This window comes from Ranitomeya variabilis, chromosome 2 (genome assembly GCF_051348905.1).
Source record: "Ranitomeya variabilis isolate aRanVar5 chromosome 2, aRanVar5.hap1, whole genome shotgun sequence".
Classification (NCBI taxonomy): Eukaryota; Metazoa; Chordata; class Amphibia; order Anura; family Dendrobatidae; genus Ranitomeya; species Ranitomeya variabilis.
The window spans coordinates 420,214,001-420,226,517 of NC_135233.1; the positions used below are offsets into that span (position 1 = coordinate 420,214,001).

General features: G+C 49.5%; 1 protein-coding gene across 4 annotated transcripts in view; it reads left to right on the forward strand.

Moving 5' to 3' along the window:
• The window catches only part of TUB (TUB bipartite transcription factor), a 244,586-nt gene that overhangs the window by 151,634 nt on the left and 80,435 nt on the right, over positions 1 to 12,517 (forward strand). Inside the window, exon 1 of one of the 4 annotated variants that reach the window (XM_077286611.1) lies at positions 1,097 to 1,455. The exons of 2 other annotated variants lie outside the window; for them this stretch is intronic. In XM_077286611.1, coding sequence (XP_077142726.1) covers positions 1,418 to 1,455 — 38 coding nt within the window. In that variant the 5' untranslated portion in view covers positions 1,097 to 1,417. Of the gene's footprint in view, positions 1 to 1,096; positions 1,456 to 12,517 lie in introns of those variants that run through there. One more of the 4 variants, XM_077286613.1, reaches the window with a different exon arrangement.

The window sequence follows — 12,517 nt, forward strand, 5'->3', positions numbered from 1 at the left end:
GCTCCGGTGCCCTCTCCTCCTCTCGCAGGGGCTCCGGTGCCCTCTCCTCCTCTCGCAGGGCTCCGGTGCCCTCTCCTCCTCTTTCAGGGGCTCCGGGGCACCGTGCCCTCTCCTCCTCATGCAGGGCTCCGGTGCCCTCTCCTCCTCTTGCAGGGGCTCCGGGGCACCGTGCCCTCTCCTCCTCATGCAGGGCTCCGGTGCCCTCTCCTCCTCCTGCAGGGCTCCGGTGCCCTCTCCTCCTCCTGCAGGGCTCCGGTGCCCTCTCCTCCTCTCGCAGGGCTCCGGTGCCCTCTCCTCCTCCTGCAGGGCTCCGGTGCCCTCTCCTCCTCCTGCAGGGCTCCGGTGCCCTCTCCTCCTCTCGCAGGGGCTCCGGTGCCCTCTCCTCCTCTCGCAGGGCTCCGGTGCCCTCTCCTCCTCTTGCAGGGGCTCCGGGGCACCGTGCCCTCTCCTCCTCATGCAGGGCTCCGGTGCCCTCTCCTCCTCTTGCAGGGGCTCCGTGCCCTCTCCTCCTCCTGCAGGGCTCCGGTGCCCTCTCCTCCTCTCGCAGGTCTCCGGTGCCCTCTCCTCCTCCTGCAGGGCTCCGGTGCCCTCTCCTCCTCCTGCAGGGCTCCGGTGCCCTCTCCTCCTCCTGCAGGGCTCCGGTGCCCTCTCCTCCTCCTGCAGGGCTCCGGTGCCCTCTCCTCCTCTCGCAGGGCTCCGGTGCCCTCTCCTCCTCCTGCAGGGCTCCGGTGCCCTCTCCTCCTCTCGCAGGGCTCCGGTGCCCTCTCCTCCTCCTGCAGGGCTCCGGTGCCCTCTCCTCCTCTTGCAGGGGCTCCGGGGCACCGTGCCCTCTCCTCCTCCTGCAGGGCTCCGGTGCCCTCTCCTCCTCCTGCAGGGCTCCGGTGCCCTCTCCTCCTCTCGCAGGGCTCCGGTGCCCTCTCCTCCTCCTGCAGGGCTCCGGTGCCCTCTCCTCCTCTTGCAGGGGCTCCGGGGCACCGTGCCCTCTCCTCCTCCTGCAGGGCTCCGGTGCCCTCTCCTCCTCCTGCAGGCTCCAGCTCGGGTTTTGCAGTCAGCTGGTGACTGGCAGATGACATCACTGGGGGTTGTGGCCGCTGCTGCTGCTGCTGTGGATTTGCTCCTGAATGAACGCACTCGATGCTGTCGCTGCCGCAGGTGGAGCGGACTGAGCATCATGGTGCAGCAGGACCGGGCGGAGCGGCTCCATCGGGGCCTCAGCGGTGACAGGAGGCGGCTGTAGCCCCACATCCCGCCCTGGTGCCCGGCTGCCTCCGCTCCGGACCGTTCCTGGCCGGGAGAGACCCCGCTGCTCCTGCTCTGCTGCTCCCCGAAGATGCTGCAGGCTACATGGCCGAGCTCTGCAGGGGGTCTCGCCGCCTTCTCTTGTTCCGGAGGGTCGGGCCCGTGGCTGTGAGGAGCGATGACTTCTAAGCACCAGTCTGACTGGATTCCCTACAGGTACCGTCCTCGGCTTCCCTCCCGGCAGAGAGCGGCGCCGTCAGTCACCGGCAGGACCCCGGCCTCAGTGCAGCGCAGGATACATTGGATCTATTGTGGAGGCACTGATGTTATTAATGTCATTATTCCATTAGGCTGTAACCCTGTAGATGCCGGAGATTACTGGGCTCGCGGATGCTTTCAGCTTTAGAGGGGGGTGGTAGTGATAGGGTTACATGGTTAGATGTAAATCTCAGGTTGGTTTCAGCGTTAAGGTTCTGGCTATTATTAGGTGTAGGGCTAGCGCTGTGGTTGGGGGCTAGCGCCATTGTTGGGGGTTAGCGCTGTGGTTGGGGGCTAGCGCCATTGTTGGGGGTTAGCGCCGTGGTTGGGGGCTAGCGCTGTGGTTGGGGGCTAGCGCCATTGTTGGGGGATAGCGCCGTGGTTGGGGGCTAGCGCTGTGGTTGGGGGCTAGCGCCATTGTTGGGGGTTAGCGCCGTGGTTGGGGGCTAGCGCTGTGGTTGGGGGCTAGCGCCATTGTTGGGGGATAGCGCCGTGGTTGGGGGCTAGCGCTGTGGTTGGGGGCTAGCGCCGTGGTTGGGGGCTAGCGCCATTGTTGGGGGTTAGCGCCGTGGTTGGGGGCTAGCGCTGTGGTTGGGGGCTAGCGCCGTGGTTGGGGGCTAGCGCCGTGGTTGGGGGTTAGCGCCGTGGTTGGGGGCTAGCGCCGTGGTTGGGGGCTAGCGCCGTGGTTGGGGGCTAGCGCCGTGGTTGGGGGCTAGCGCCGTGGTTGGGGGTTAGCGCCGTGGTTGGGGGCTAGCGCTGTGGTTGGGCTTATTATAAGTTTCGGGTTAATATAATGATTGATTTAGGGTTTGGTTAGTGCTAAATTTAGTATGAGGAATGGTGTTGGTGTTTTTAGTTTTAGTCGTACAGCTGGTGATATGACTAGTTAGGATTAGGATTGGGCTCAGTGATATATTTGTCTTCAGTGATTTATTTGCGGGTCTCTGTTATGATGGAGTTTAGTATTGGACTTCGCAGTAGAATAGATTTGGATTGAGTGTCATATTTGGGCTTGGTGACGTATTTGGGGCTAGTGTTATGAATGATGGATGTCACTTGGTTGGGTTAATATTTGATTTGGGGTCAGTGATAGAGGAGATTTGGGCTGAGTGTTGTAGATGGGTTGGGGTATTCCTCTTTTAGTTTATCTTAATCCATGTGTTGCACAGTAATAATATTCAGTGGTTGCTCCTGAAGTTTAGGTTACTGACTGCCGTTGGGCTGATTATTGAGATGATGGCATCTAGTTTAGTGTCGATGGCACAACATGCAGCCAGGGAATCATGTATGGCTCACGGTACCATTATGTGAGGCCTCCAGCTCCATGTAAATTCTATTTCCTTAAATTCCATTAACTACAATTAAGAAAGACAGAGAACCAAGTGAGCAGAGGGCTGCTAGCCTCATGATAGGCAGGAGTGTGTGAGGTCAACCATACACCTGGGGTAGGTCGTCATTATGCCATATATGTCTTCTATGGGAATACCTCGTTATGCTATCTCATGACCCTTGGGGGTTAAAAATTGGAAATTAAACCTCATACCTAAAAAGACCTGTGCAACCCAATATAAAGCAAATAGAACTATTTATACTATTGGTATTTAACATCCCACACAAACCATTTCCCCAGAATAGAGGACGCTGTCAAGAACAATTTGTCTTCCTAAGATTGCAACTCGACCAACAAGAGACTGTAGAAACTCCAGTTTGGACCAAAAATGTTTGAGTGTGTAGGTGCCAGATCAAATAAGGTGTAGAGTCCAAAAGGAAAGGGTCTCATGGGTCCAGGTGCCAGGACCCCCATGAATTTCTGTTCAGCATCTGATTTGGGGTTGTGGATGGACCCATGGCTGTACCCAGTCACTTAGTAATGTGAGGGGTTAATAATTCTGGGCTCTGTAGCTATTGATAAGAATGTTGCCTCTCCATTACATCACATTATTGGTCCTGGTGACATTTTGGGAGTGATTTGCTGGGGGTTTGTGCTGATGTATACACAGATTTTGCAGGTTTGGAGACTTGGTCTCAGTGCTGAAGTTTGGGAGACGGTGAACTGTGCAGCTGATACAGACACATTCTCGGGAGGATTCTTGTGGTTTCCAAGGTGATTCGTCTCTGTCTCTATCTCTATCTCTGTCTCTATCTCTGTCTCTGTCTCTGTCTCTATCTCTGTCTCTATCTCTGTCTCTATCTCTGTCTCTATCTCTGTCTCTATCTCTGTCTCTATCTCTGTCTCTATCTCTGTCTCTATCTCTGTCTCTATCTCTGTCTCTATCTCTGTCTCTATCTCTATCTCTGTCTCTATCTCTGTCTCTATCTCTGTCTCTATCTCTGTCTCTATCTCTGTCTCTATCTCTGTCTCTATCTCTGTCTCTATCTCTGTCTCTATCTCTGTCTCTATCTCTGTCTCTATCTCTGTCTCTATCTCTGTCTCTATCTCTGTCTCTATCTCTGTCTCTATCTCTGTCTCTATCTCTGTCTCTATCTCTGTCTCTATCTCTGTCTCTATCTCTGTCTCTGTCTCTACACCCCTTCTCATTTAAAGATTTTTCTGTATTTTCATGACTATGAAAATTGTACATTCACACTGAAGGCATCAAAACTATGAATTAACACATGTGGAATTATATACTTAACAAAAAAAATGAGAAAAAACTGAAAATATGTCTTATGTTCTAGGTTCTTCAAAGTAGCCACCTTTTGCTTTGATGACTGTTTTGCATTCTCTTGATGAGCTTCAAGAGGTAGTCACCGTGAGTGGTTTTCACTTCACAGGTGTGCCCTGTCAGGTTTAGTAAGTGGGATTTATTGCCTTATAAATGGTGTTTGGACCATCAGTTGTGTTGTGCAGAAGTCTGGTGGACACACAGCTGATAGTCCTACTGAATAGACTGTTAGAATTTGTGTTATGGCAAGAAAAAAGCAGCTAAGTAAAGAAAAACGAGTGGCCATCATTACTTTAAGAAATAAGTCAGTGAGTCCGAAAAATTGGGAAAACTTTGAAAGCGTCCCCAAGTGCAGTTGCAAAAACCATCAAGCGCTACAAAGAAACTGTCTCACATGAGGACCGCCCCAGGAAAGGAAGACCAAGAGTCACCTCTGCTTCTGAGGATAAGTTTATCCGAGTCACCAGCCTCAGACATCGCAGGTTACCAGCAACTCAGATTAGAGACCAGGTCAATGCCACACAGAGTTCTAGCAGCAGACACATCTCTACAACAACTGTTAAGAGGAGACTTTGTGCAGCAAGCCTTCATGGTAAAATAGCTGCTAGGAAACCACTGCTAAGTACAGGCAACAAGCAGAAGAGACTTGTTTGGGCTAAAGAACACAAGGAATGGACATTAGACCAGTGGAAATCTGTGCTTTGGTCTGATGAGTCCAAATTTGAGATCTTAGGTTCCAACCACCGTGTCTTTGTGCGACGCAGAAAAGGTGAACGGATGGACTCTACATGCCTGGTTCCCACCGTGAAGCATGGAGGAGGTGAGATGGTGTGGGGGTGCTTTGCTGGTGACACTGTTGGGGATTTATTCAAAATTGAAGGCATACTGAACCAGCATGGCTACCACAGCATCTTGCAGCGGCATGCTATTCCATCTGGTTTGCGTTTAGTTGGACCATCATTTATTTTTCAACAGGACAATGACCCCAAACACACCTCCAGGCTGTGTAAGGGCTATTTTGACCAAGAAGGAGAGTGATGGGGGGGCTACGCCAGATGACCTGACCTCCACAGTCACCAGACCTGAACCCAATCGAGATGGTTTGGGGTGAGCTGGACCGCAGAGTGAAGGCAAATGGGCCAACAAGTGCTAAGCGTCTCTGGGAACTCCTTCAAGATTGTTGGAAGACCATTCCCGGTGACTACCTCTTGAAGCTCATCAAGAGAATGCCAAGAGTGTGCAAAGCAGTCATCAAACCAAAAGGTGGCTACTTTGAAGAACCTAGAATATAAGACATATTTTCAGTTGTTTCACACTTTTTTGGTAAGTATATAATTCCACATGTGTTAATTCATAGTTTTGATGCCTTCAGTGTGAATGCACAATTTTCATAGTCATGAAAATACCGAAAAATCTTTAAATGAGAAGGTGTGTCCAAACTCTTGCTCTGTACTGTAGGTACCAGGGAATCTGATGCCTCTAAAATCTCAGCTGTGGAAACCAGAGCCATTAACCCACTAAGCTGCTATATTCCAGGGTTAATCGGACACAATTCATAGTCTAAGATAAAAAACGTAAAGATTTAGGTGTAAAGCTCCAGATAATGCCTATATATGACGACATAAGGTGCCTGGATGTAAAGCAGCGCGGATTTATGTATCGCCACAGACTTAGCCGTGAAGGAACAGGAAATTCTATAACAGGATCGAGTTCAGATTACAATTGGAAAAAAAAGAAGTGAGAGAAACTGCAAATATCAACCCAAGCAAGAAGTGACGGTAACAGAATAAGAAAGGAAGGAGAACGGGGAAAATGCCAAAATACTAAACCATATCGTCTGACATAAACTGCACAGTACCACTCCTCCTGTATATACACTGCACAGTACCACTCCTCCTGTATATACACTGCACAGTACCACTCCTCCTGTCCTGTATATATACACTGCACAGTACCACTCCTCCTGTCCTGTATATATACACTGCACAGTACCACTCCTCCTGTCCTGTATATATACAGTGCACAGTACCATTCCTCCTGTCCTGTATATATACTGTGCACAGTACCACTCCTCCTGTCCTGTATATATACACTGCACAGTACCACTCCTCCTGTCCTGTATATATACACTGCACAGTACCGCTCCTCCTGTATATACACTGCACAGTGCCGCTCCTCCTGTCCTGTATATATACACTGCACATTACCACTCCTCCTGACCTGTATATACACTGCACAGTACCACTCCTCCTGTATATATACACTGCACAGTACCACTCCTCCTGTATATATACACTGCACAGTGCCGCTCCTCCTGACCTGTATATACACTGCACAGTACCACTCCTCCTGTCCTGTATATATACACTGCACAGTACCACTCCTCCTGTCCTGTATATATACACTGCACAGTACCACTCCTCCTGTCCTGTATATACACTGCACAGTACCACTCCTCCTGTCCTGTATATACACTGCACAATACCACTCCTCCTGTCCTGTATATATACACTGCACAGTACCACTCCTCCTGTCCTGTATATATACACTGCACAGTACCACTCCTCCTGTCCTGTATATATACACTGCACAGTACCACTCCTCCTGTCCTGTATATACACTGCACAGTACCACTCCTCCTGTCCTGTATATATACACTGCGCAGTACCTCTCCTCCTGTACATATTCACTGCACAGTACCATTCCTCCTGTCCTGTATATATACAGTGCACAGTACCGCTCCTCCTGTGTATATACACTGCACAGTACCGCTCCTCCCGTATATATACACTGCACAGAACCGCTCCTCCCGTATATATACACTGCACAGAACCGCTCCTCCCGTATATATACACTGCACAGTACCGCTCCTCCCGTGTATATATACACTGCACAGTACCGCTCCTCCCGTATATATACACTGCACAGTACCGCTCCTCACGTATATATACACTGCACAGTACCGCTCCTCCCGTATATATACACTGCACAGTACCGCTCCTCCCGTATATATACACTGCACAGTACCACTCCTCCTGTCCTGTATATATACTGCACAGTACCACTCCTCCTGTGTATATATACACTGCACAGTACCACTCCTCCTGTCCTGTATATATACACTGCACAGTACCACTCCTCCTCCTGTATATATACACTGCACAGTACCACTCCTCCTGTCCTGTATATATACACTGCACAGTACCGCTCCTCCTGTATATATACACTGCACAGTACCACTTCTCCTGTCCTGTATATACACTGCACGGCACCACTCCTCCTGTCCTGTATATATACACTGCACAGTACCATTCCTCCTGTCCTGTATATATACACTGCACAGTACCACCCCTCCTGTCCTGTATATATACACTGTACAGTACCACTCCTCCTGTCCTGTATATATACACTGCACAGTACCACTCCTCCTGTCCTGTATATATACACTGCACAGTACCACTCCTCCTGTATGTATACACTGCACAGTACCACTCCTCCTGTCCTGTATATATACACTGCACAGTACCACTCCTCCTGTATGTATATACACTGCACAGTACCACTCCTCCTGTCCTGTATATATACACTGCACAGTACTCCTCCTCCTGTATATATACACTGCACAGTACCACTCCTCCTGTATATATAAACTGCACAGTACCCCTCCTCCTGTATATATACACTGCACAGTACCACTCCTCCCGTATATATACACTGCACAGTACCACTCCTCCTGTATATACACTGCACAGTACCACTCCTCCCGTATATACACTGCACAGTACCACTCCTCCTGTCCTGTGTGTATATATGTATATGTACATATGTTATACACATACTGTACATACTGGATATCTGGGGAATTCGCTGCTGTGATGTTATCAGTTCGCTCCTGTGTTGATACTTTGTTTCTCTCTTCCCTGGAGATTTTTCCTGTTCTTGGCACGGTCATTGTTTTTCCAGGACCCCTGACTCTGCTCCTGACTATTGTTCTCCTCCTCTGATCCGCAGTGACCCATCCCCAGCCTCCCTCTTTGTTAGTGTTAGGGGTCTGGGCAGTTTGTCAGTGACCCTTTTAGGGTGACGATGGAGTAATGACTCGCCCCATTTCTTATCTCCTGGCTGCTGTAAGGATAGAGACCGGAGCTATGGAGGATGCCTCACAGCAGCACAGTTGTATTTCAGGTCATGGTGTATAGAAGCTGGTTTTATGGTGGTGACGCTATTATCAGACTTGTTCCCCTCTTGGTCGGGTTGGAGGTCGGTTTTTTTTTAGCCTCCGCTCTCACATTTTCAGAGGTCGACATCGGAGTGAATGTCATCACTGTGACGGGTCGGTTCCCTTTAGTGTTTCGTCCGTTTTCTCTATCTGTTTCATCAGTTTTTCTCTTCTGCAGAATAAACTGATAGTGAACAACAGACAGAGCTAGGATGCAACTGGAAAGCCATCAGTGAGCTCCAGAGTCGTCACTGAGCCATAGGCTGACTATGAGGAGACTGAGCTGAGAGGCTCAGGCAGCAGAAAGCACAGACTGGTGAGCAGCCCTCTGTTATGGGGGCTTCGCACCTGTGAATGACACCTCACAGTGGGGGTTTACATTGGGGGTCGTCATGTGGATGCTCCAAAGTTTCCTTTGGTGTTTTCTTAGGTCTGTAAGCAGAGGGTTGTGACTGCGGCAATAACGGACAAGACGCTCGCTGACATCCATACTGTGCACTGGCAATCAGGAGACCCTGAGGTGCAGACGTCCTGTCAGAGTGGCAGCAGCGGGCCGCAGGCACAACCACCCCGTCATGTGACCTGGGCTGCTGTGTGCCCTCAGGCGCCAGCTGTCCTCTCTCCATAGCAGCCAGGCACACTCTGTCATTGCCCCAGGATGGATGAGGAACCGCGGGTACAGAGCTCCGAACCGCCCAACTATGCCTGCAAACACTGTACATCTCACAATAGTGAGAGTAGTAGTACAGTTGACGGATGAGGCACCGCGGGGTACAGAGCTCCGAACCTCCCAACTATGCCTGCAAAGCAATGTACTTCTCACAATGAGTAGTAATACAGCCGACGGATGAGGCACCGCGGGGTACAGATCTCCGAACCACCCAACTATGCCTGCAAACACTGTGCATCTCACAATAATGAGAGTAGTAGTACAGCCGACGGATGAGGCACAGCGGGGTACAGGGCTCCGAACTACCCAACTATGCCTGCAAAGCGCTGTACATAATACAATAATGAGTAGTAATACAGCCGACGGATGAGGCACCGCAGGGTACAGAGCTCCGAACCACCCAACTATGCCTGCAAACACTGTGCATATTACAATAATGAGTAGTAGTACAGCCGACGGATGAGGCACAGCGGGGTACAGGGCTCCGAACTACCCAACTATGCCTGCAAAGCACTGTACATCTCTCAATAATGAGTAGTAGTATAGCTGACGGATGAGGCACCGCGGGGTACAGAGCTCCGAACCACCCAACTATGCCTGCAAAGCACTGTACATCTCAATATTGAGAGTAGTAGTACAGCCAACGGATGAGGCACCGCAGGGTACAGAGCTCCGAACTGTCCAACTATGCCTGCAAAGCAATGTACATCTCACAATAATGAGAGTAGTAGTACAGCCCGCTCACAGAAGAAACACAAAAGCTTCATGGTACTGGAAAAACTAATCATGGACAAGATAAGTCCCAGAGATGACAAAGGAAGGTGGGAATGTGCACGAATAGAGCACGGGCCGACACAGAAAGGGGCCCCTGTGCAAAAACAAGCGAAGGGACCAGTGCAACCTAAAAGCTCCTCATAGTACCTGTCACGGATCCCACCGTGCTGCCACCAATTTGTGATGTACCCATTTCACAGCACGTGACTTGGGTTGTGCCTGCAAGGGTTAATCTATCTCCCCTCTCTCAGTCCAGCATTTAACCTCTGTCCTATGCTGTAATGGGTGCATAAATCACACACCGACCCAGGCCACACACCCGCTCATACACGCTGCCACTACTCACTGAATACACGGGCGAAGAGTCCCGGAAACTTACTACTGCTGTCTGCCACTCATAAGGCTATCACATAGGTTAAGGCTATGTACTATTTAGAACATACAAGGTTCAACTTGTTAAAGTTTTATACTATAATACAAAAAGGTACAGTGCTTACAATAAAGAAAATGTATAAAAATATGGTAATAAAATGACACACAAATATGCAAAACAGTTATAAAAATAAACAGGAGAAAACTTTCAGAACTAGCAAACTTTGTAGTCTGCTTTCTGCTCCCTGAGGGGGGGGAGGGGTGAATATGAATTGGAACACATCAGCTAGGCTGACCCTCAATCTGTGAACACGATTCTATGTATACAGGCCTAATTTATAGAGTCTAGATTTCTAGACCAGCCTCTCAGGTTGGTATTATAATTGCTTGTTTTTTGATTGGCCCATGGCCACTCCACCAATGAATATAATATTTTCTCTGAAATTCTTTGTGTAAAGTTTTCCACAGATAGTGTCAGGCTGTAATTGACATCTCTCTTCAAAAGAGCCGAAGGTGTGAAATGTTCCCCTTCTTCCTGGTTCCCAGCCAGACCAGACCCCCTGTCGAGATTGGAGACAGTAGACTGCTTGCTCAGGATAACATATGCTGTGAGACCTGCAGCCTTCAGGGCAGATGTTAAATTACTGCTAGTCACACATATAAACCTATACATATTTCACTACAGTACCCATTTCCAGTTGCTTTAGAGGTAGATGTAGCCCCCTTACCTCTTGGGCCCCTGTGCGGCCACATAGTTTGCACCAATGATATGTCCTGGAAAAGGGCTGTCCAAGCTGCCAATCACTGTCTACATACATTACTGGTCCTGAGTTACCTCCAGTATTATACTCCAGAGCTGCACTCACTATTCTGCTGGTGCAGTCACTGTGTACATACATTACTAATCCTGAGTTACATCCTGTATTATACCCCAGAGCTGCACTCACTATTCTGCTGGTGCAGTCACTGTGTACATACATTACATTACTGATCCTGAGTTACATTCTGTATTATACTCCAGAGCTGCACTCACTATTTTGCTGGTGCAGTCACTGTGTACATGCATTACATTACTGATCCTGAGTTACATCCTGTATTATACCCCAGAGCTGAACTCACTATTCTGCTGGTGCAGTCACTGTGTACATACATTACATTACTGATCCTGAGTTACATCCTGTATTATAGTCCAGAGCTGCACTCACTCTTCTGCTGGTGCAGTCACTGTGTACATACATTACATTACTGATCCTGAGTTACATTCTGTATTATACTCCAGAGCTGCACTCACTCTTCTGCTGAGCCGTGTATCTAATTTTATCCTGTGATACTGTCTGCCGAGTCATGTATCTAATTCTCTTCTGTCTGATATTGACTGCTGAGCCGTGTATCTAATTCTCCCCTGTGTGATACTGTCTGCTGAGCCTTGTATCTAATCCTCTCCTGTGATACTGTCTGCTGAGCCGTGTATCTAATCCTATCCTGTGATACTGTCTGCTGAGCCGTGTATCTAATCCTATCCTGTGATACTGACTGCTGAGTCATGTATCTAATCCTATTCTGTGTGATACTGACTGCTGAGCCGTGTATCTAATCCTCTCCTGTGTGATACTGTCTGCTGAGCCCTGTATCTAATCCTCTCCTGTGTGATACTGACTGCTGAGCCGTGTATCTAATCCTCTCCATCCTATCCTGTGATGCTGCCTTCTGTGAGTGTGAGCTCCTGGGTGCAGGATGATGGGAGTACTACTTCCTCTGGCCTCCCCTCCCCACTTTCTTCTCAGCATGAATGCCCCCGTTGTCGGTGACTATGGGGGGCTCGGGCTCCGCTTCCTTCCCAGAGCCTCGGGGATGAATGTGGAGCTTTGAGCGTCCGTCCGGACTTCTCCTTAGATCATTTGTGCAGCTGCAGGTGTTGAGGAAGAGCAGATAACTGTCCCCCCACAAGACTGGGGTTCTGTGCCCAGACACATGAATAGGGGGCCGGGGGTCACATAATGCGCCTCCTGTGCCTCCTTCCGGGGTCAGACATTTCATGTCCTGCAGAACAAGGTTCATTCAACATGTACCAAAATCATGAAGCCCCCGACACTGGCTTTCCCAGCCCCCTGAATGGCAAATCTGTCTAGTTACTGTCAATGGCAGCTCTGGAGCACAAACTGCTGCTGTGACCAGTGAACGCTGTGCAGACCGGGGGGAAAAGGAACCCGACAATATTTACATTTAGGTTTCTGCCTTGTTACATTGTTACATTCTTTATGACATTGTTATATTTCTGCACTGATGGAATCTCTCACATCAATCACTGAATAGCGCGGT